The sequence below is a fragment of the Glycine max genome, chromosome 6 (assembly GCF_000004515.6).
Source record: "Glycine max cultivar Williams 82 chromosome 6, Glycine_max_v4.0, whole genome shotgun sequence".
Lineage (NCBI taxonomy): Eukaryota > Viridiplantae > Streptophyta > Magnoliopsida > Fabales > Fabaceae > Glycine > Glycine max.
In genome coordinates this window covers 42,626,923-42,650,147 of record NC_038242.2, presented here as the reverse complement: position 1 = coordinate 42,650,147, position 23,225 = coordinate 42,626,923, and the positions used below count along the sequence as shown (strand labels likewise).

Below are 23,225 nucleotides of genomic sequence, written 5' to 3'. Positions count from 1 at the left end.
TTTTCTAATGTGTCCAAGAAACAACAAAAAAAAGCTAATTAAAGGGGGAGCATTGTCACTATTACAATGTTCAAGTTCAACAATATTGAAACAACCAAAAACAAAATAAGGCAAGCAAACCTAATTAAAGGGGGAGCTTTGATTTGCAGGCAATGATTGTACAATCTAAATTAAAATACCCTAATTTCAAAAAAAGCTCACAATGTATGAAATATTTGATATTTTTTCAATTAAAATGAAACTGTTACTTTTACGAATTAAGTGATCTGTAAATTGTTTGTTAGTAGTTTACGGATCCCCTGATCCGTAAGCCTCTTACGGATCAAGTTGATCTGTAAACTACTAACAAACAGTTTACGGATCACTTGATCCGTAAGCCTCTTCCGGATCAACTTGATCCGTAAGCCTCTTACGGATCAGGTGATTCGTAAACAGCCCAGCAACTTCCCGATAGCGGTTTCCGCCATCGCTGACAACAATGGTGGAAGAAGCAGAAACACGAAGGAGAAACGTACCTCGAGGAAGAAGTAGAAACGCGAAGAAGAAGCCTTCACTTGGGAAGAAGATGCAGAATCGCGACGCGAAGAAGAAGAAGAACGAAGAAGATGCATAATCTCGAAGAAGAAGCAGAAGAATGAAGAAGCAGAAGCAGAACCGTACGAGGAAGGAAGAAGTAGCAGGCGTGGGAGAGAGAGAGGCGAGAGTTATTTTTTAAAAAAATTCTTGAGGGGCTTTTAAGTCTTTTCCCAAATATTGCTGGGTGCACCAGCAAAACTGCTGGGTGCACCTAGCAGCACTCAACATTTGGTGCACCAGCCGAAATAGAGTGCGTTAAAAAATTACCCATATTCGGCCCATTTGAGGGTACTGGATCTCAAAATCATAACCTCCATGTTTTCTTGAGTAGGAAGTTGAGATCGATGCTTAAAGGAGTTAAAGAGTAAAAGCACCGTCTCCGTCTCCACTCTCGGCTTCTTCTTCGTTGCGCTTTTTCCCAAAACCAATTGCATCACTCTCGTCCGTTACCGCCGCTGCCCTAGACCACCGCAAGCGACGTCGCACACCGCCTTCATCCGTTAGGGCAAAAATGAGTCGAGGAAGTGGAGGTGGATACGATCGTCACATCACTATTTTCTCCCCTGAAGGACGTCTCTTTCAAGTGGGTACGTAGCTCAAATAAATTTCTTCTTCTTATTTTACTGTAACCTCTCGCAACGGCGTTGTTTTAATCGGAGACACACTGTCTAGATCTCTCACGCTCTCTGATGGACCTAACCTAACTTTTCTAGAATTTCAATGTGGAAAAGAAGTGTTATTAATTATTAATTATTGTTATAGTTTTGATGATTTGAGTTGAAATTAGTGGTGGTGGAGTAGTGAGCTAGGTTAGTGGATTGCACCTTTGAAAGGCTTAGGAACTAAGAAGGTCGAAATCAAAAGTTAAGAATTGTTCACATGAATCTGAAGTGATTGATTGCGTCACTTAATGATCGAAATATAGTATTTTGTTCTCGTTGCAAAATGTATCAGTTTCTCTTTCTCAATCTTATGTTCTGTTTTGCTTTTGTATTTTTTTTTTTTTGAATGATGTTGTGTTAAGCCCTAATTTAACCTCACCAAACGTGGCCTTATATCTGCAACTCCCGCACTCGATCAGCGTGGGTTTATGAAGATTTCCTTGCAGTTTGTTTGACTTGTTTGGAAACGAGTTGACGAGTTTGTTAGGCTGTCGTGTTCTGAGTGGTGGAATTTTTATGCATGATGAAACAGAGTATGCTTTCAAGGCTGTGAAGGCTGCAGGAATCACCTCGATTGGTGTCCGAGGAAAGGATTCAATTTGTGTCGTTACTCAGAAGAAGGTTCCGGTGAGTACTGAAAAAATGGTTCTTTGTTTTGCTTGTGTGAGTATTTGTATCCAGGATGCTTACTTTGGGATTCTCAATGCAGGATAAGCTTTTGGACAACACAAGTGTTACACACCTCTTTCCAATCACCAAGTACCTTGGATTATTGGCTACTGGCATGACAGGTATATTTTTTGTCGCACCTCTTCACTGATTCTTTGTTGTAGTCTTGTAGATATTTGTTTTCAAGACAAACCTTTTTGTTTTGGATGCACCTTTTTTTATTTTTATTCTTTTTTGTGTGATATTGGTCAATAACTTTGTGCTACCTTACGTAAAATGTGATTGATAATTTATGATGAGAAAATAGTTCTATTAGACCTGAATGTTACTGTCAAAGTTGTGCCTAGGGCTAATTTGACATATGATCAGATTCACTCTAGAGACGATGATAATATTATTTTTCTTTAAATAGAACTTCGATGTATGAGCACATGTTTAGATTTCAGCCAGAGATAAATAAATATTTTGTATAAAGATATATTTTGAGCTAAATTATTTTTACATTGAAAATTCAATTTTTGCTTCATAATATTGGAATACCTCTTTCCAGCTGATGCTAGGACACTGGTCCAACAAGCAAGAAATGAAGCAGCTGAGTTTCGCTTTACATATGGATATGAGATGCCTGTAGATGTATTAGCTAAATGGTAAGTGGTATTACTATTACTAGCTGCTTATTATCCTGTTTCATATGCTTTCAAGTTTTCATTATTTAGTGGAGAAGAATGTTACATGTACTTGCTTATTTAATGCACGGGAACAGTACAACAATTGGCAATAGCCACATTGCTGTAACATGCTTCTGCTATTTAGGTGTAACTGGAAGATTCTGTTATCTGTTGCCCCTCCTACTGTGTTGAATATGTAGATTGCACGCTTATCAGTAATTAGCATCTAATGTACTAAAACAGTAAAGAAACTATTAGTGCCTTCTCCTCCAAATAGGTGCTGTTAATAGATCCCACATTAGAAACCATTATAGCTATGAGTTTTAGCAAGTTATTGGACCCATCACCTACTTATTGTTGTCGTGTTTTAGATAGGGATGCTGGATGCTGATAAAGAATGAAAACTTATTTCAGTTTTAGAGATGATAATTTTATGTCAAGGTTTTATAAGGATTGAATTTATTGGGTGTGATTGTTCATTGCCATCTTTCATTTTGCCAGTTATATAAAGCACTTGATGCAAATCTGATTGTAAAGTAATTGGCAATTAGGTGGCTTTTACTTTCCTTATCCATCTACCTCATTCTAACTCTTGTTCTACACCATCTTTACAATAATTTTTTTAATGTAATAAGTAATAGTTATGTCCAGATTTTTATCCACTCTCTGGAAATGATACTGATTATGATTAAACATTTGTGATATAATGGTGTTTGGCAGGCGGTGTATAGCATACCATTTTTTTTTCTTGAGACACTTCTAGGGCTTGAAATTTCTATTGCTTCTTTAGTAATTGCAGTAACAGTTTTGTCTATGCTTGGGTTTTTATGGTTGAGAATCCCCAAACCCTGTGTGAAGTTACTTGTTAGAACATATTGCTCACAAGTCACAACTGAACACCTTGAATGTGCTTCGAGGCTGCAGCCACCAACACATACTAGTTTGCAATAACCTTGTTATATTTTACCATTTTAGGCTTTTATAATTTGTCAATAACATCTTTTGTGTCTGCTCTTTGTTTTCTTTCTCAATAACAGGATTGCAGATAAATCACAAGTCTATACTCAACATGCTTATATGAGACCACTCGGAGTAGGTATATTTTCTTCTTAGCCTTTTCACAGCTGAATAATTTTACCCTGTTTGAAAGATCACTCAATTTGTTTTGTATGATAACATTATTGATAATTTTTTTAATATTTCAATTACTTATTGTAATTATTGATGTCATATCCGCTTTCTATGATTTTGAATCTATTGTGTCGTGAAGTTGCTATGGTTTTGGGTATTGATGATGAATATGGACCTCAGCTATACAAATGTGATCCAGCTGGTCATTACTTTGGTCACAAGGTACATAGAAGATCTTCTCTCACTTTGATTGATGTTTAGATTTTTTGTTTTATTTAATGAGAAGATAAAACATGATGATGATAAATTCAATTCCATAAAAGTTTCTTTGTTGCATATTTCTTTGCCTATTTTAACAACTCAGACTCTTGCGCTGAAAACAATTACCTGTCATCATAAAATATTAAAATGGAGAGGGGGTTGGGGATGACTAAGCAAGATCGCCTGCTTTTACTTTGTGAAAAATTGTTATTCCCTTTTTTTTAATACTAGTGTAAGATTTAGGAACTAGGGAACCAAATAAAAAAATTGCCATGGCAATATAAATACAATTTATGCTTGAGCCAGAAAAGAAGGGATTATCATTAGTCAATGGTGGTGAAAAGGAGGGAGTATGCATATGAAATGTTAAGGAATCGTGTTTCTTCATCTGTCATCACTTCATGCATTGTAATCTGTTTGTAATTAATTGAATGCACTTTTAGACAGAAATTGAAGTGTAATATTTTATAATGTACTCAGGCAACAAGTGCTGGATTGAAGGACCAAGAGGCAATTAATTTCTTGGAAAAGAAGATGAAGAATGACCCTTCATTTACATATGAGGAGACGGTTCAGGTAGTGTTCTTGCATTGTTTTTTCCCTCACTCCAGTTCCCTCTGCCTAGTTTGTGAAATTGGCAATCTTTTGTTGGTATGGAAAGACTTCCATGTTGTCACTGAGAATTTGTGTGCTTTCAAGGATATGTATCAGTTTTTTAGGATGAACAATGAATTTTGTTGATTCTCATCAAAACTGTAACTTATTACCTTAGTTATGACACTAACACGTAATGGTTAGGTTTCATGTACATTACATATCAGCCCTTGACTTAGCTTAAACCTTCTCATATGCATTATATAATTTGTTGCCCTTTCTTCTTTCTTGTGAGTGATAATTTTTTATCTATGCTTCCTCATTAATGCAATTGGTTTTTGTTCGTTAGACTTTAAATTATGTGCTATTATAACTAAAGACATGAAAATGATTTTCAGCTATTACATTAACAGTTATCCCTTCATGCTTTTGATGTTCTAATTCTCTAAGATCTCCCTGTTTTGTTTATCAGACTGCCATTTCTGCCCTGCAATCAGTTCTTCAGGAGGATTTTAAGGCCACTGAGATTGAGGTAGAACTTTATTTTAAAGCTTACAGACCTTTATATGACCCCATGTTTATTGAAATTGGTAAAATGATCCATATTTTATTTTTAAAAAGTATTGCAGGATGTCATTCTTGATTTAGTTCTTGAAAGGCCAAAACATTTATTGTTCTTTCTCATTAACAAAAGTCATGCATTTTTGTCATGCTGCCTAGTTTGTTTTCTTTTTGAGTTTATGACACTCTTTCATTTGTCTTCAAGTTAGGCAACTCAGGTTACACCATTTTTTTTTCATCACTCACTACTCCATTAGCTTTCCTCGTAGGTTATGAATACACAAGAGTCTATAATTTTTTATTCTCATTGTTTTTGTGATTCTCTAATGTTTCAATTGATTGTTGATTCTAGTGCTTAGTAATATGGACTAGTAATAACTCAAATATGTAATGTTAGCTGTTCAATGGCATAGATTAGTATGTTGACAATGATTAAATTTTTTTATGACTATTCCCTTCCAACAAACATTTTCTTCTCTGATTTAGTGCAAATGATTGTGTTTCGCACATTTTCTAGGTTGGAGTGGTGCGGAAGGATAATCCAGAATTCAGAGTTTTAACCACCGACGAAATTGATGAGCACTTGACTGCAATAAGTGAGCGTGACTGAGTTCTTGATAAGGATGTAGTTGTTCAAACTTTCTGATGGTAGAGATTATATTATGTACTTGTTTCTGGAATCATCGAATTGATTTCCTTGTGATATTTGAGTGGTGAGTTACTCAAGAATGATGTTGAAGATGGTATTTGATTTCCTATTACAAGTTTACTTGGGAAAATATTTCATGTTTCTACCAATACTTTTTTTTTTATTATTAAAAAAATTGTTTACAAAACGAAGACGTGTGTATAGGCATAATACTGTTAAAATTTGTTGGGCCTTGCGTAGGGATTTGAGCTTCGGTGCCGGATGTTCTGTCTTTTTAAAAAAATGATATTTTATGAGAATTTCCTATTCAAATATCCCAAATAAAATTTGATATAGTGAGAAATTAATTTTATGTCAAGCAACTCTTTCTTTCGGTGAGCTTGATGAACACGTTTAGAACGAATTTTGGGACGCAATTTTACAGTCTCTTCACGTTAGTTTGATTTGTTTTTTTTTTTTTTTAATGGAATGAAATGAAATTTTAAAAAATTGGCTTATAGTCCCTAAAAAATTTGGAGTAAATTCAGTTTTAGTTATCTATTTTTATTTTATTTTTAAAAATAAGTTATTCTCTCGAATTATAAATAGTATGTTTTTAGTGTCTAAGTACTCATTTGAGAGCATCGAATTTAAGGGACTAAAATTCTTATTCTTTATATTTGAGGGGATAATTTTTTTTTTTATAAAAAAAATTTGGAGGATCAAATTTGGATTTTCTTCAAATGTCAGAAACTAAAAATATAACTAACTAAAAATATAATTTTACAAATTTTTATTTAAAATGTTAATAACACTATTTTCATTCCTAATTTCTTTTTATAAGACTTTTTTAAATGGTATTTTATATTTATTTTTTTATTAAAATATGCTTAATTAGTTTATAATTAATATTAAAAATTAATAAATTAAATTCATTCTCTACTATATGAGAAGTAAAGAAGTTTAGCACATTAATTAATTAATTAGATGTAAAATAATTAAATAGAATGAGTTTGAGGACGAGTTCCAATAATTTTAAAATAATTTCAGAAAAAGATATAGAAATTATTAATAAATTTGATGTTATAAGTTAAATTAACTGAGGATCTGAATTAGGTAAAATAATTTTTTTTAATCTTGTGTGAATTTAATTTGAAAAAAAATAAAATTAAACTTGTCAAATTAAGTATTTAAGAGAACATACTTAACCGCCACAACTCAACTTGTCGGGGTTTGGATTTTTTTCATTCCGCATAGGTTCCGTGTTCCAAACAGTAAGGAACCACTCTCTTCTCTCTAACTCTCTAAACGGTGACCCATTCAGTGCAAAACAAAATTGCAACAACAATTGAGCTTCCGTTGAAGAAATAATTGTTATTTTTTTTTTCTTCTTCCTGGATTTTGATTTTTTTTTATTATCTAATTGTACGTTCAGATGAGTTTGAGTATGAGCTTGTGCGGTAATTACAGTCTTCAGCTTCAAAATCGCAGAATCGTAAGCTGCAATCTTCACCAGGATGGTGAGTCTGCCAATTTCTCTGCGTCCATGCCATGCTTATCATAAATGTTTCTTTTTTCCTTCTAAAAAAGAATAATTTGCTGATTTTTTTTACTGTTAATGTTTTTGAAGACGTGTTAGGAAAAGGTCCTATGAATTTCTTTATTATTATTATTATTATTGGATGTGTAGACCATGTAGCGAGGGATTCAGTTCTTACTTGTTCCAGGTTAGTCAGTGCTCGAGTTTGAGCCCTGGGTATGCACTAGCATTAAATTCTCAGGGAGAGTTTTGCCGTCTCTGGTGGTCCTACCTGTCTCGAGCAGGATTGTCCCTGGTAGAGAATATCAATGATTTATATATAAATAAGTTATTGGATGTGTATGGTTTCATATTTTTGGTTAATTAAAGATGTGGTATGGAAGGGCACTTCATGTTTTTATCGTTGGGATTTGGAACAATGTTTGTTGCCAATTATTTCATCAGATGTTGCTATCCTTTGTTTGGTTCAACGTTCATGTCTTTGAACAAAATGTAAGACATGGTATCCTTTCTTTGTTTTTTACTTCCTTTTTTTGGTTATAGGCAGGCATATTGTTCCCATCAATACGCACCAAAAACCTTCCAAACCTGAAAAGTGTCTTCGGTCCAAATGGAAGATTAATGGCAATAACATTGGGACATGCATTGGAGTCATGACAGGTACTGTCTTTGAACATATGGATATTGTGGATTATATTACCCTCTCATGTATCCCTTGTTTCATTTCTTAAATTTGTCACAAGATAATGTGTTTTCCAAACAAACTTCTTGCCGTGTTAATCTCATTTTAGTGGTTCTTCTTCTATTGGGATAAGGCATGCTATTTTGTAAAACAAGCTTAACATTATGCTGCACAGGCCTCTTGTACACGCTTATTAATTTTTCTTTTTCTCTTTTCTTTTCCTTCTTTTGGGAACAAGGAACTTGCTAATATCAACTTTTTATGCCATATTTGCAACTTGGCTAGGGTGGCTTATAAATAATTCTCAAACTCTGCTCTGTACTGTGATACTGCTATGACATTGATGGATGGGATTGGTTGATTGTATTGGTGAATGCTTCTTGTTTCCATTTTTTCAGTGGCACACTTGGTTGCTCCAGTCGCTGCAAAAGCTGTAAGTATGAATAACTATGTTGGTGATTTGTTTCAATGTCTATTTGCAACCAAATAACTTATGGTGTTATCAACTCTTTTCAATGTTCCTTTGATGTGTATATTCTTGGAGTTATTTTTATTTTCTTTTTTAACAAGGTCACGTAAGAACCTAATGTATATATTGTTATTGGATGTAAACTCAATCAATACATATAATGGTCTAGTAAATCTTGGTTATTGCGAGGAGAGAATACATGACCGGCACTTTTTGTTTCCTTTTATTTGTGTATGAGATACTGTACTGAAGTTGCTAGCTTTTGTAAGCCAATGATGACTAGGAAAGGTTGTTGTCAATGCCTCTTTGATAGTTGAAATGACACAAATTGTTCCAAATCCTTATAAATACTATACATCCAAGTCATTGTGGCTGCCTCTTTTGTGTCATTTCTTGAGGAACTAGAATTATTTTACTGAATCAGGAAGTGGCTGCTTCTATTTATGCTTTGGCTGATGGAAGCCTCGGTGACTGGTTTGGAGGCTTTCTATTTTCAGCTGGACAGCAGGCCAATGAAGCTGTTCAGGGCCAATTAACCTCTCTCAGTTTCACTAGGTGCACTTTAAATTCCTAAACATTATTTTCTTAGTATTTTTTTCCCTGAAAATTCGAAACACATGTTAATAGTTTGTTGTTTGCTGTTTATTTATGTTCACAGTTTGGCTGTAATTTATGGGGCTGGGCTTGTTACCAGCCTTTCTCCCTGTACACTTAGTGTCTTACCACTGACCCTTGGTTACATTGGTGAGCATGCTACTGTTTGGAATTTTCAGTATTATTACCTTTTTAGTTGCCTAAATTTGTTGTTTGGAATATTTCAGGGGCATTTGGCTCTGGCAAAAGCAGAGCACAGGTAATAACTAGCTAACTGTGTTATTTGGGTGACATTATTCTTATCTATTTTTACGGCCATGTTTGAGGATTGAAGTTTACTGATTACTAATGCTAAATAATAATATAGCAAGTGATATGCCATTGTGTAATATTAGTTAATTAAATCTCTGTTTTTAATCTTTTAGGTTTCTACTAAGATGCAAAGATCTGATATGTAGCAGCATTTTACAACCACAATGCCTTGCATTTTATTAAAGCAGGCTTCATATGTAAAATGCTTGGACCTTTGGTCTTTTGAATTTGACTCCCTCTAATTTTTATTTAAACTGTATACATTGAGCTTAGTTTAGTAAGATGCATATTTGAGGAGGTCATTATGACCCATAGCATTGCATATATGAATTTTTCCGAAAGTGCATCATTTCCTCCTCTTGTCTTGTTTCTATAAATTCTTTTTGAGAGACTCACACACAGAGACAGAATTCTCACTAATATCATTCTCTTTTTCTGTCAGGTTGTAGGAGATTCCATTGCATTCTCCTTAGGCCTTGCAACCACGTTAGCACTGTTGGGTGTAGGAGCTTCATTTGCAGGAAAGGCTTATGGACAGATTGGCCAAGGATTACCTTTGGCAGCTTCTGGTTTGGCTATAATTATGGGTCTGAATCTTCTTGAGGTACTGAAACAGTTTCTCTTCCCCCTTCTTTGTGTTCTAAAGGTTACAGACTTTCAGGTTTTGAAAATCTGTGCTATTAGTTTTCTTGTCTTTTTTATTTTCATTTCCTTTTGCCTGCAACAACACCCGTAACTCACTCAGTCAGAAGGGTTATTCACTGCATTTTGGAACTAATTATACATAATGTTCTTTACAAAATCTTTAAATCTTATTAAGAATTACAGTGGATTAGGCCTGTCAAAGCTCAGCCTTGTAGTTTTCTACTGTTCAGGCTTGAGATAATTTCTGGTGCTCTAAGTTTTATGATTAAATTATGAATTGAAATGTTCATACAAGTTTTACATTAGTTACCTTAAGCTCTGTGCAGTTACATTTTGTGCATTTTCATTGGAGATAGTTTGATGCGTAACATGTGTGCTTACAAGACACTTTCCAAAGTTATAAGATTTTTAGAGTAGTGACACACTAACACAAGTTTTAAAATCTAATCCATTATAAAAGTTTTGTTGAATAGACATTTCGCCATATTTATGTTTGTAATTCACTTTGAAATTATTTTGCAGATCATTGAATTACGGCTCCCCTCATTCTTTGACAGTTTTGATCCACGTGCAGCAGCTGCCAATTTCCCATCCAGTAAGTTTATGCTCTTATGCTGACTTGAGTTCTTTCATTATAAGTTTGAAAGCAGCACATTTACACGAACAAATTCTACTCATAGGTGTGCAAGCATACCTCGCCGGGCTTACATTTGCCTTAGCTGCCTCACCTTGTAGTACACCTGTCTTGGCCACCCTTCTGGGATATGTTGCTGCATCCAAGGTACTTTGTAATTTGTATTAACAACCATTAGGTCTTCATTGTTCATGCAGGGTTGGCAAAAGAACTTGAGGCAAACCAGTGTTATTTGCTCTCCAGTTCTAGTTATTCAATTCAAAATCTCAGACAGATCTACTATGATAAATTTCATCTGTTTCTAAAATTTTGAACCTAATATGTAGGATAACATTTGTTTTTGTTGTTGTGCTTGTGCATCAATGCCCCCATGACAAATTGCTTTATGGAGCTCCAAAGTAGAAGGGATGCTTAATTATTATATGTACATCATTGCATAATAGTATAATGACTGTTTATTTTCTGGTCATTTGTAAGTTAACGAAGAAAATGATGATTTCTTGGCAGGACCCGGTGATTGGAGGCAGCTTACTTTTAACATACACAACTGGCTATGTTTCTCCTTTACTCTTGGCTGCTTCTTTTGCTGGAGCACTACAGGTCAGTACATGATTTTTTGGTTTTATAAAATAGTAACTTTCTAATTATAAGCAAAGATGTCTCGTGGAGAAAAATATTTCTGATTCAAATCTGTATTGGCAGAGCTTGCTCTCATTCCGCAAGTTCTCGGCATGGATCAATCCTATAAGGTAATTTTTATTTTTATTTTTTGATAAGCAATTAAGCACATAAAGGGTACACACTCATGTTCTCCCTACACAATTTATGGTCTGATTATTTTCTAGTTTCCTCTTGTTGAATTTCATAGCTTCCATGGTTTCTTATGCATGTTACAATTTTCTTGTCCCACAGCGGAGCAATGCTGTTAGGTGGTGGTGTATATACGTTCTTAGATAGGCTGTTCCCAGTCACAATGGTGATGTAGAAAATCTCTTGGCTCTTAACATGCTGTGATATTTTACATTAACAGTTCAATGTATATATGTCATACAAGTATTCAATTCAATTGGAATAGAAATCCAAATGAGACTATTGCATACCACAGCCGAATTCTTCTTCATCCAAATACATAATATATTTGTTTTGGCGTGCAAAATATTGCTATATTGGTAGGAAACTTACTGCATTGGACCATTTATTAACTTCAACGGAGCAAAATTTTGATAATGATAATCACAATGACCAAATCATGCTCTCCTTTAAGGGATGAGAATTGCAGTTTTCATGGTTTCAATCTTACACTGGGTCAGTCTCTTTAAACATAAAGCTGGGGTGGCACATTCATTACTATTACGAAAGATTAAAAAAGAATACCACATGCAGTTTAAGCTGAAACTTGTAAGATTCACTCAAAGTAGATATATTTAGCATTTTGCATGTTTAAATATAACAGATTTGCCTGTTAAATGAGTCGAGCTTAATTGATATGAATTGCTAATGTAACCGTCATGGGACTTGTTACTGAGTGAGATCTTTGTAATTATATTAAAAAAATATGCAATAAAATTCAAGAATCCTTTTCATACTTCAGTTGTATCCTCCATTATTAAAGCCATATTGAAGACATTCAAGTCATCTTAGCCTTAGTGTTCTTTTATTTTTCAAATAAGGTTTTGAATAATTTATCAATTACAACTTAAATATTTGAATAAAATAAAACGAAACACTTGCCCAAGTAACTATGACGTATTATGTTTTGTACATAATTATAAGGAGGGGTGACATGAAACGAACAGTTGCAGTACACAAGATATAGAAGAGAAAAAGAAAAGGAATAAATAATAAATATCACTAAATTTTATTGTGAATACACCTATGGATACAAATGAAGCAATCACCCGTAACAGGAAAACTGAACTGGCTCAGTAGCTCTAGATATGGTTTACAACCCAAGTATACGGGTCAAGGGAAAGAAGAAGAGTGCACTTTTCTGTAACTTTTAACTAATCTTCTGTGGTATATGACATAGCAGGGGATGTTAAGCAAAGGCCAATCAGTGTTTTGCAAACATTCCTTGTGTTAAGGAGGAAAAATCATAGTCGTTCCCTGTCTTTGAAGTGTTCGATGATGCTGGAGAGGCTGATTGAGGTTTGCTCGCTTCCGTTGGCGTGGAACCATTAGAGGGAGCAACTTGTCCCATAGCATAGTAGCTGCATCAAAAGGCACAACTTAGTTAACTAGAAAAGAGAAACATATATACGGAGTTATGTTTCCTACGATGACTTAAATGAATAGAAGCAATGTATAGATCCTGGACAAATAATGAGATATAGATGGCTTAAATGAATGAGATTTGTTGCAAGGATTAACAGCATATTTGAAACATAATCTTCAGCTAATAAAGCCATATCATAATACTGGTACATTTGTGAGAAATGTTTGAAACAAAAAATGTCTCATTGGCATGTGTTCAGGATAAGATAGTTGACACAGTGTAAACAGAACCCCCTAAATAGCCTTTTGGCAGCACAACCTACACTACACACATAACTAATTAATTTTGATTTAGGGAACCGTGAATCCTTCTGATTGGCACCAATATCAACCCAAGATAATTCAGAATCATATGAAGATAATAATTCAAGCAAAATCCCTAACAAGTTACCCAAACTGAAATTCAACAGACTTTTAATTAATAAATCAGTGTACCTAGATGGTGGATATTGAACTGAACTCCCAGCTGAATGGGCTGCATTCATGTTCACGGTCTAACACAGAAGGAAGAAGAAAAATAAATTGCAGAACAGATAAGAAAAAATCATTAATCAATTAACTTAATGCCTCCATGAATTATTTACCTGCATGAGTTTCTGTAACTCTTCCTGACTACCCATGGGCATTGCACCAGGCATTGGGTAGCCAGCACCCAGCCAACTTTGGAGAGGAATGTTGGACCCAGGTTCTTGTATGCTGGCCAGGTACTTGGAATCCGTGCCACCAGATTTAGCAGCAGCAGCAGCCATTAGAAGAGACTGTTGTTGTTGTAAGCTGGCCAGGTACTTGGGATCCCCACCAGCAGATTTAGCGGCAGCCATTAGAAGAGACTGTTGCTGTGCCAGCATGGCCAGCTGCTGTTGATGCATTGCAAATGGAGATACCACATTGGACTGCAGATGTCCAATTTACTGGGTCAGGTAAAATCTTATTCACATACCAAAACATAAAAACCCATCTAAGGATAGAGATCAACGACTAAATTCACTTGTTTTGGTGTCTTGGATAATAACTCACATCGGGCAAGGAGGAAATGTCAACAATATAGAATGTGTATATTTTAAAAAGCATTTCTAACCATATATATATATATAAACTCAAAGAAGTAACTCAGCCTTAAACAAACCTATTGAAGCACTGGCACATACCTTCTCAAAGAGGCTCATGATATCATTTTTTAGATCTTTTTGTGGTTTTTCTGGAGTTAAACTTGGTGTAACTGAAGGTGAGTCTTTAAATAAATCCTCAATTCCAGAAGTGGACTGGCGTGTCGACTGGGGTGTACTCTCAATTGCTTTTGGGGCATCAGTCTTCTCAGCTTCCGATGCCTCTGCAGCAGCTGAAACAATTATAGATACAAAATTAAAAACTAAGGCAAACACAGCATAATCACCAAGAAGCTTCTTCAAAGCTTCAAAATCAATGCCTGGAAACACTTTCATTGGTGCTTTCATGATGTTTTGTTTTTTTTGTTTTTTTGTTTTATAGAAAAAGGAAGCCTATATCATACACTGAAAACCTGCCCAGTTATTATCATTAGCTGCCCCTGAGCCCTTTTCATTTGGATCATCCATAGACAACATGTCAAAAAGGTCCGTAGCATAGTCAACTTTTGGAGGGGAATTTTGTGTTGTTTCAGTGGTCTGTTTTGAAGTTTCAGCTTGTGGTGGTGGTGCAACAGGTTCCACTTTCTCAACATGTTGAGGTTTTGCCATAGGAGTTACCTGTTCAGAAATTGATTGTTTTTACATGTCTAAAAAGAGCAAGGAAAAAAATTACTTTTTACAGAAAGGAGAAAGAAAATGACAAGGTAGAATTATCTATGTTAATTTCTCAGTGTCATAGTTTATCATAAAAGTAGTTGAAAATGCATACAGCTATAAATTATTTTATATAATAATTGTCAAAATTAATATTTCTCTCACTGATAATTCCAAACATCCATCACTACCAATATTTATCTCAATCGTAAAATTTCCCTAGAAGGGATCAGCATATTGGTTTTATTATGGCATAACTTGGACTAAAGTCCAAAAATCTTTTCAAATAAAGAGAGGCACACGAGAAAAGAAATACAGACTGTATTTCCTTGTAAACAAAAGAATTTATACATATTTTAACACAACCACAAGTAACATACATGGCAACATTAAGCTTATGTGTCAACATATCATAAACACAAAGTTAATAGTCTAGTCTTGTCTTGTCACACCATATTATTCTTTTTTTTTTCAATAAAAATATATTTGGTGACTATTTTTTATCTGACTGTTTTGAAAATCGTTCTCGATAAACAGATTTTAGAGTAGAAAATTGAGAATACATTTTAGTTTATGTTTTGCTGTATCATGGATACTTAACTGACGATTTGAGAAACATTTTGATAACTACCACAGCTGCCACCACCATAACAATACTTGAAAACTTGATTATCATTCAGAAAAGTGCATTTCAATTTCAGCAATCAAGCCAACTAAATTTTGAAAAATGCAACGATTGCTGCTTTTATTCATTTTTGTTTCAATAGAGGCATTCAAGAATCATACATAGCACCTATTGGGGCCTTTTTTTCTTAAACATAAGAGGGTGACATCCTAAATTTAAAGTTAATAGCTTATTTATTTTATCTCCAAGGCTTATGGGGGAGCTCCGCGCATTTTCCCTTCTTTTATTAGTTTTTATAGCTCACATAGCTCATGAGTCAAAACACTGATAGCAGAACAGACTCTGCAACCACAATGTCACATACTCACATATAATTCAGCACATGAATACAAGAAATGTTAAATAATCGTTATAGCACTGCCATAACGCAACAACATGACATTTTTCAACCCCTCTGCCATAGGCAAGAGAGAGAGAGAGAGAGAGAGAATTTACCAGCTCAGGCCCTTTGGGAGGAGCAGGAACACTAATTCTTGTAGCAGGAATTGCATTTGATGGTTGGATTTTCTTCGTTTCCTCAGGCTTTTGCCAATGTGAAGGACTTTTCTCTTCTCGGAAACTAGAAGGTGATTTTGGTTTCTCATTCCTTGCAGCCCATCTCTTCTCTTCGTACCTTTAAATATATGCAATGATTAAAAGCAAAGAATCATCTTCACTAGGTGCACATAATAAGAAACATACACTTCTAACTATACAAAGATTAAAAGGAAAAAAGAAAATTGAGTCTGGTAGAAATGTTCATCAACAGACATACTTTGCACGAATGAAATTTTCAATTCCAACTCTATCATAATGTTGGGGTAATTCTGCTTCCCAGTAACTATTTGCCTTCTCATTTCCCATCGCTATATAGGACCAAAAGGAGAAATTCAAATATAATGAGAAGACTATATGACTAATGCATAATAACAGAACTAAAAATAACCACAAGGTCATGACCATTTAGATTCCCTTACATTGAATGAATGCAACCTGCTCTGGGAGCCAGGTGTCCAAAGTTGCAGAGCGAACCTGCAGATAAGTTACCAAAGTAAGCATATAAATAATAATTGCACTAGCAAGTTGTGTAAGAACTACTTACTGTTGCGTGTTATCTTATCAGACTACATGAAATACTTTTATTTATAATGAAGGAGGCTTACAAAATAAGGAAACAGTAATAAGGGAAATAATCCCATACTAAACTGTTGTAATTAAAACATCAAACCAAATATTTCACAAGTTGAATTTAGAATCAGCCTTTAGTTAATATAAATATTTAGAGACTAAGGTGTAAAATGCCAATTGTCAGGACCTAGGACTAGGAGCCATGTTTCAGGTGTTCCCATATCAAATTGAGTCAGCATTGATATTTGATTTTAAATTGAAAATGAACGAAGTCATATTGAAACATTTTGTGAACCAAATAGATTATCAGCTTGGCATTCTTCAAGGCCACAGTAAAAAGAATGACAGTCTAACCATATATTAAAAAAAGGATGCAGTACCTCAGTGCTACTTTCTTATAACAACCAAGATGCAAATTACCAGGTAAAGAAGGCATGTATACTTTTACTACTGCTACTAATTTAGAATCCTTTTTATCAGGAAAATAAAAAAAATAATATAGTTTAGACTATTAAATTAACTTTTCCTAATTGAATTCACAAAGATTTTATTTCCACACATGACAGTCATAATACATAATTTCCCCCACATGATTTGGTTTCTGACAGATCAAACTGAAACCTTGTTAAAGAAACAGTAAGAGACCCACAGACCTCAATCACTTTTACAATACCAAGGAACATAACATTACCTTCGATATGTGTACCCCAAGACTTCTATGTATTCCAGAACACTGCATGCATATAAAGATGCCAAGATTGACACTAGCCCATCTTGGACCTCTGCAAATAAATTTTTATAGAAAATTGTGAAAAAACAATCAGAAAAAAAATCCCAGAAGATGCTTATCCAATAACAATCCAAGTTTTATGGACAGATTAGTATCTCTCTTTTCTTCTATTCCTATTGAGACGAAAAAGTGAGATAAAGATTGGATCATCTAGATCCAGCCAAATACATACTTAGCTTTGCAGTCAGCACATTCCTTGTTCTCTGGTAGTTTAAGAAGTCCCTCCAGTATCTGCATAATTAATTTAAAGTAAATAAATAAAATATTAAATTAAAAAAGGGAAAAAAAAGTGTAGTGAATGTAAATGAAGGAAAAAGCCTGTTAGAATATAAAATTAGCTTATATTCTAATGCTAAAGTTCATTTGTTGAAAAATAAAGGATTTAAAATATATAGCAAAATATAAGTTAGACACTCTTGACTGAAAACTTTCTTCAAATAAATTGAAATTGATCGACATTCTAATAGAGAAAAAAATAACCAACCACCCAAAATAAACAAACGAAGTATTGGCCTTTTCAGCTCAAAATATACACAAAATAAATAAACATTTATTCCATTTTCAAATCATATAAGATCCCCCACAAAGCCCAACCAACTTGACAGATCAAATTCTCCTCAATTAGACACTTAACAAATACCAAACAACTGGAAAATCAAGGAAAAACAACCAAAGGAAAAATCAAAACGATCCAATCAATAAATTGAGAAACAACCTAAGGAAAAACCGAAGTTTGAAATATTCTCCAGATCAACCACAAAGATTTTGAGTAATTCCAAATTTCCAACCGATAATGCTTTCTAATAACTCCATAGTATATCCACTATACAAGCAAATGGCTTCAAAACATCTCCAAAAACAAAACCAGAAAATCAAGTAACAATTACCAATGGATTATAGAAAAATGGATCCAAACCACCAAGTACAATAACCTCGATTGATTAATTCAATCCAGAACATAATCAAACATAAAAAATACATCACAATACGCAGATCAAATTATGCTATAACCATTCATCCATTATCACCAATCAGCGATCCATTTCTTCACATCAAATTTTCGTTTTCCTTTTCATTTTATCCAAGAATACATAACAGCTGATCATGCCATATAAGCAATTACAAAAACTCGTCGCAACATCGAAGTTCAATTTCTCAGTAGGCGAATCGAACAGCGATTGAATCGAATCAAATCCGACAATTCAGAATCCTCATTACCACTATTTCATCGCCAAATCGAAATTCGCGAAATTCGGAAATGGCGTATCAACAACATATTATTTAACACCCATTATCGAAATTAAAGAAAAACTTGCAGAGAAGTGAAAACCTTTTTGTGTTTAGCGTTGAGCTCTTTGGAGACGTTGGCCTTCTCGTTCATGGTGCGAGAGAGAGGAAGACGAAGAAGAAGAAGATCGAAGGGCAAATTGGTCTTTTAATGCAATTTCTCTCTCCTCTCTCTCTCTCTCTTCCTAGGTTGTGATGATAAGAAGAAGAAGAAGAAGAATGCCACCAGAACAAAACACACGATGATGAAGAAAAAAGAAAGAGATATCGCAGTTGCTTCCTTGACTTCTATTATTATTTGCGACTTCCCTATATTTTCAAGCTTTGCTCTCTTATTTTGGCTTTTCGCGCATAGTAACGTCTTTGTGCGGATCGGTTACGTTCAAATTTGACATTGAGTTTAATAATGAATGTAATTAAAATACGTTGAAATTAGTTTGATACTTATCAATTATAGACCCACTTTTTTTTTTTTTTCTGAGCAGAAATACCTCTTGGAGAGGATGCTTATGGTTTGGCTAAATTACCCCACGGACTCTTAACTTTGTTTTAAGTTACAATTTCATCATCAACAAATTAAAAGTTGTAAAATAGTCTCTTAAATAATTATTTTAGAGCATGTTAGTCAATTTTGAAATAGTCTCTTAAATATTGATGGCTTTCATTTTCAGTTTTAAGATATGATTTTAACAAGAGTAGCTCGTGCTTATCTCCTGCACCTTGTCTGTTGCACTCTTTTTTCTAACAAGAGTGTAACAAATGTTCATGTGGTGCATCTGGAGGCTTTTCGCGACCTGGGTCAGAGTGGGGGCTATGCCTGGGGAGCTGCCGCGCTGGTTCATATGTATGAGCAGTTAGATGAAGCTTCTAGGACCACAACATGACAAATTGGGGGTACCTCACTTTATTACAGGTAAATTTTGTGTTCGTAATATGTTACATTGGATTATGATGTAAACATATTTTTATCTTATGTTAACCTCTTTTTTTTTTGTAGTGTTGGATCTATGAGCACTTTCTGAGTGTGCATCAGTGCATCACCGATGATGCGTACGAGGAGATGTCCCCATGTGCCTCCCGGTGGCTAACGACGAAGGCTCATATGAAGGGAATTACAGGAGCGCCCTACCGGGCACATTGTGATGCTTTGACGGTCACAGACGTGTGTTGGTTGCCTTATAGTGACCATCGAGGGGTTAGGGGGTTTGAGCTAATTTCATCGTTCCAAGGTCAGTTGAGATGGGGTCCTATTGTGGTCACAGTTCGACCGGAGAGGGTGGTGCGCCAGTTTGGGTACATTTAGACCATCCCTCTGCCGTCTGTTAGCGCTTTGTTGTCATATGATGATATAGATGACATGTGAATGCATTTCTCGGACCACTTAGCAACTGCGGGTGACATTTGTGTAGTGCCTGGGCAGGTATCTGCGGATTACATCGAGTGGTTTTTCCAGATATCTCACCCATTCATCATACCGACCCAGGCAGGTGATGAGCCCAGACATCCACCTGCCCCAGAGCATGATGACTACATCCAGCTGGATATCCCAGAGGTTCCAATGGCATTTAACCCCCCTGGACATGCATTGGTAAGATAAGTTGGTTTAATGTTTTATGAATTGTTATTTATTTTAAATTTTATAATAAATGTTTTTTATGACTGTCACAGGATGATTACGAAGGCTATGAAGCGATCACAGAAAGGTTGGAGCATGTGCTTAACCTTAGGATGGTCACTACAGACACAGAGTTACATGATATCATGCAAGATTGCCTCAGGATCGCCAGGGGGGTGCCAACGCAGATGGAAGTGTTAGGGCTAGATAAAGATGGCGCACAAAGCATTGATGATGTTTTTTATGTTTTGTACTTGACAACATTTTTTGTATTTGTTACACTTTTTTGTTTAATATAGTTTACTTTTTGTGCACTCTATATGACACACCTTCCAGGATTGCGATGTATATTATTTTATCATATTAACTGACGTACCGATTTCGATTCCGATCCCGGTCCTTAAGCCAAGTTTTGGACTCTTATGAAGTTTGGATTAAAAATGTGAAGCTAAAATCATTACTTTCCTTCATAAGAATGAGATTAAAATTATAAATTTATAAAAATAAGATAACTAAATGTTTATGTTTTAAAGTAAAAAGGTCAAAATTATATTTAAGCCGAAAAGAAATTTAATGTTTTTTTTTATTATTATTGGAAGTTAGGTCCAACTAAATGTAAATGATATCTTGTATTTATTTAATTTTTCATCTTATTTTTTATTTATTTGTTATACTTTTAAGTACCCTTGTTCCATCGAATCAGACCTAAAAAAAGCACAATTAAAAAAAAAAAAGGATTTGGACCCTTAAAACATGTTTAAGTATCCCTGTTCGGCGTTTTTTTTATAATTTATGTGCGAGTCGCCTAACACACTCGAGGGGTGTCATTTGTCATATTTGGATGTCAAAGAAATAAAAAAATAATAATATCGTGAACCAGTTCCATCGAATAACACCTCAAAAAACAAGCACAAAATTAAAAAAATAGGATTTGGACCCTTAAAACATGTTTAAGTACCCCTGTTCGGCGTTTTTTTTTTAATTTATGTGCAAGTCGCCTAACACACTCGAGGGGCACTATTTCTCATGCTTGGACGTCAAAGAACTCAAAAAAAATAATATCGTGAACTGGTTTCATTGAATAACACCTAAAAAAACATGCACAAAATTTTAAAAAAATAGGATTTGGACCCTTCAAACATGTTTAAGTACCCCTGTTCGGCGTTTTTTTATAAATTATGTGCAAGTTGCCTAACACACTTGAGGGGCACTATTTCTCATGTTTGGACATCAAAGAACTAAAAAAAATAATATCGTGAACCAGTTCCATCGAATAAAACCTCAGAAAATAAGCAGAAAATTAAAAAAAAAATACGATTTGGACCCTTAAAACATGTTTAAGTACCCCTGTTTGGTGTTTTTTTTTAAATTATGTGCGAGTCGCCTAACATATTCGAGGGGTGATATTTCTCATGTTTGGACGTCAAAGAACTAAAAAAGAATAATATCGTGAACCGGTTCCATCGAATAATACTTCAAAAAACAAGCACAAAATAAAAAAAAGGATTTGGACCCTTCAAAGTATGCCTAAGGTCTGAAGGTCAAACAATTAAAATAAATTAGATTTGGACCATTCAAACAACACATTCAATTTTATTATGGAATTCAAACATGCTGTAAACTGATAAAACTTACATGAAAAACAAAAAAATAAACCTTGCATTCAGTCGTTTAGCGACGTGGCAGCCATGTCGTCTTCCATTTTCATAATATTTTTAGTAAAAACAGCTAAAATTTCTATTGGCACATATTTTTTTCTAGTAGTTAGACTGTACTAACACCTTCAGCACTTCATCGTTGGTTTTCAGCTCATTAATTTCATATTTTATAACTTTATCTGAATACTCAAAATGACCTGGTTGCCGAAAAAAAATCATCTTACCGTTTGTGATTCGTGAATTCCATGAGGGGGAATCCCTTTAGGTGTAACTTGCTTTATCAAATCCTTCAGTTCATCGATGGTACATCCTGAAGGAATTTCCAATTTCTTTGGATTTTTTCCTATGAACGCACAACCTACAAATTTATTTTGGGGTGGCATGTTTCACGTCTCGTTGTAATACAGAAGCGCGTCATGAGTAGGGGTCATAGTGCGTTCAAGTAAGTTTATTACTTCATCTGGTGTTCTTCCAATGGTGCATAATAACTCAATCAGACCAACACACGAAAATTGATCATTACACATTAACATTGTGTTGACATCGTCATCATTTATCAATTGCATACATTGAAAGCGAATTTGGTTACCTGTATGGGTGAATGGCTACCGGTAGTGAATTTCATCAAAAAATTGTTTGTCGGTTAGCTGAAGTGTATTGTGTATTCCGGTTTTTAGGCTTGCAAAATCACAGCTGTTTGGTACTCGAATGGGCATCGGAGTGGAAGTTTGGAAGTAAACCTCACTATCATTGTGAATAATCGATCCATATGGAAAAATGAAACCCAACCTTGAGTTGACAATCGTCTGACTGCTAGTTTCTCCTAAAAATCCCATACTTTGTGTATCAATTGGGACAGTATGTGAAAGCAAGATAATGTGTGATTTATTAGCGTTTGTCGTATCTCATATATATACATGGTTCTCACCGACAGATTGCTTCACTTTTTTTTTAAAAAAAAAAAATACACACGCGTGAACATATTTTGTGTTTATGTTTCCTACTAAACCAATGTCGTGCATCAGAATGTGTTATCAAGTTAGTCAATGTCATGTCACGCTCAAACTTTAATACGCATGCATATCATTATGTGTTGTCAATTATGACAATGATGTATCGTACATGCATAATTGATTTTGGTTGCACCAACTAATTTTTTTCTTAACGCAACGAGTACTTAATAATTATTGATTAATGGCTTACAATAAATTATATCGCATAATGAATCCAATTAGATATACAATGCATGTTCATTCTTTATTTAGGTCGACATAGTCTCTTTTGAATGACATCAAGCTTGTGTACTGCTGCATTCTACTAATATATGGAGTTGGCCACTGCTTAGCCTGAGAATAACAATTGGTTGACCACAACAACACTAGAGGCGGTAAAGGACAACAGTCTTTCAAATAAACCTGTTGTG

The 23,225-nt window shown here is 34.6% G+C and overlaps 4 protein-coding genes across 5 annotated transcripts; 3 read left to right on the top strand and 1 right to left on the bottom strand.

Annotated features, from left to right (window-relative positions):
• The first annotated feature begins 869 nt into the window (after window positions 1-869).
• PAA1 (proteasome subunit alpha type-6) lies at window positions 870-5,962 on the top strand. The gene is made up of 9 exons (NM_001251322.2): window positions 870-1,163; window positions 1,771-1,865; window positions 1,948-2,029; window positions 2,458-2,554; window positions 3,613-3,671; window positions 3,846-3,928; window positions 4,448-4,543; window positions 5,034-5,093; window positions 5,640-5,962. The coding sequence occupies exons 1-9, from the start codon at window positions 1,088-1,090 to the stop codon at window positions 5,730-5,732; spliced, it is 741 nt and encodes a 246-aa protein (NP_001238251.2). The 5' UTR covers window positions 870-1,087; the 3' UTR covers window positions 5,733-5,962.
• A 991-nt stretch (window positions 5,963-6,953) lies between these two features.
• LOC100815609 (cytochrome c-type biogenesis ccda-like chloroplastic protein) lies at window positions 6,954-11,728 on the top strand. The gene is made up of 13 exons (XM_003527232.5): window positions 6,954-7,024; window positions 7,186-7,270; window positions 7,834-7,950; window positions 8,371-8,405; window positions 8,866-8,996; window positions 9,100-9,185; window positions 9,263-9,294; window positions 9,790-9,951; window positions 10,515-10,587; window positions 10,673-10,773; window positions 11,134-11,226; window positions 11,329-11,375; window positions 11,539-11,728. The coding sequence occupies exons 2-13, from the start codon at window positions 7,186-7,188 to the stop codon at window positions 11,609-11,611; spliced, it is 1,035 nt and encodes a 344-aa protein (XP_003527280.1). The 5' UTR covers window positions 6,954-7,024; the 3' UTR covers window positions 11,612-11,728.
• Window positions 11,729-12,453: 725 nt separating this feature from the next.
• Window positions 12,454-18,910, bottom strand: LOC100815076 (ADP-ribosylation factor GTPase-activating protein AGD5). Its single transcript, XM_003527231.5, has 11 exons — window positions 18,573-18,910; window positions 17,415-17,473; window positions 17,144-17,234; window positions 16,302-16,356; window positions 16,100-16,190; window positions 15,781-15,958; window positions 14,411-14,624; window positions 14,049-14,239; window positions 13,485-13,793; window positions 13,336-13,394; window positions 12,454-12,836 (listed from the first exon to the last, which is right to left on the bottom strand). Exons 1-11 carry the CDS (start codon window positions 18,621-18,623, stop codon window positions 12,680-12,682), a joined length of 1,455 nt encoding a protein of 484 aa, XP_003527279.1. The 5' UTR covers window positions 18,624-18,910; the 3' UTR covers window positions 12,454-12,679.
• Window positions 18,911-19,038: 128 nt separating this feature from the next.
• Window positions 19,039-20,458, top strand: LOC102667311 (protein MAIN-LIKE 2-like). 2 transcript variants are annotated; one of them, XR_001388938.2, is made up of 3 exons: window positions 19,039-19,442; window positions 19,527-20,117; window positions 20,198-20,458. XR_001388938.2 is itself a non-coding variant. In XM_041016093.1 (2 exons), exons 1-2 carry the CDS (start codon window positions 19,410-19,412, stop codon window positions 19,830-19,832), a joined length of 339 nt encoding a protein of 112 aa, XP_040872027.1. In that variant the 5' UTR covers window positions 19,039-19,409; the 3' UTR covers window positions 19,833-20,458. The 2 variants fall into 2 exon arrangements, 1 of the variants encoding a protein (XP_040872027.1); XM_041016093.1 differs by having other exon boundaries at window positions 19,527-20,458.
• The last annotated feature ends 2,767 nt before the right edge of the window (window positions 20,459-23,225 follow it).

Coding starts and splice junctions, on each gene's coding strand:
- PAA1 (NM_001251322.2), top strand. CDS start 1,088: ATGAGTCGAGGAAGTGGAGGTGGATACGATCGTCACATCACTATTTTC. Junction 2,030..2,457: donor ATTGGCTACTGGCATGACAG/GTATATTTTTTG, acceptor ACCTCTTTCCAG/CTGATGCTAGGACACTGGTC. Junction 5,094..5,639: donor TTAAGGCCACTGAGATTGAG/GTAGAACTTTAT, acceptor CACATTTTCTAG/GTTGGAGTGGTGCGGAAGGA.
- LOC100815609 (XM_003527232.5), top strand. CDS start 7,186: ATGAGTTTGAGTATGAGCTTGTGCGGTAATTACAGTCTTCAGCTTCAA. Junction 7,271..7,833: donor CTGCAATCTTCACCAGGATG/GTGAGTCTGCCA, acceptor TTTTGGTTATAG/GCAGGCATATTGTTCCCATC. Junction 8,406..8,865: donor CTCCAGTCGCTGCAAAAGCT/GTAAGTATGAAT, acceptor TTACTGAATCAG/GAAGTGGCTGCTTCTATTTA.
- LOC100815076 (XM_003527231.5), bottom strand. CDS start 18,623: ATGAACGAGAAGGCCAACGTCTCCAAAGAGCTCAACGCTAAACACAAA. Junction 17,474..18,572: donor TCAACGCTAAACACAAAAAG/GTTTTCACTTCT, acceptor TTAATTATGCAG/ATACTGGAGGGACTTCTTAA. Junction 17,235..17,414: donor TGTGCTGACTGCAAAGCTAA/GTATGTATTTGG, acceptor ATTTATTTGCAG/AGGTCCAAGATGGGCTAGTG.
- LOC102667311 (XM_041016093.1), top strand. CDS start 19,410: ATGACAAATTGGGGGTACCTCACTTTATTACAG. Junction 19,443..19,526: donor GGTACCTCACTTTATTACAG/GTAAATTTTGTG, acceptor TTTTTTTTGTAG/TGTTGGATCTATGAGCACTT.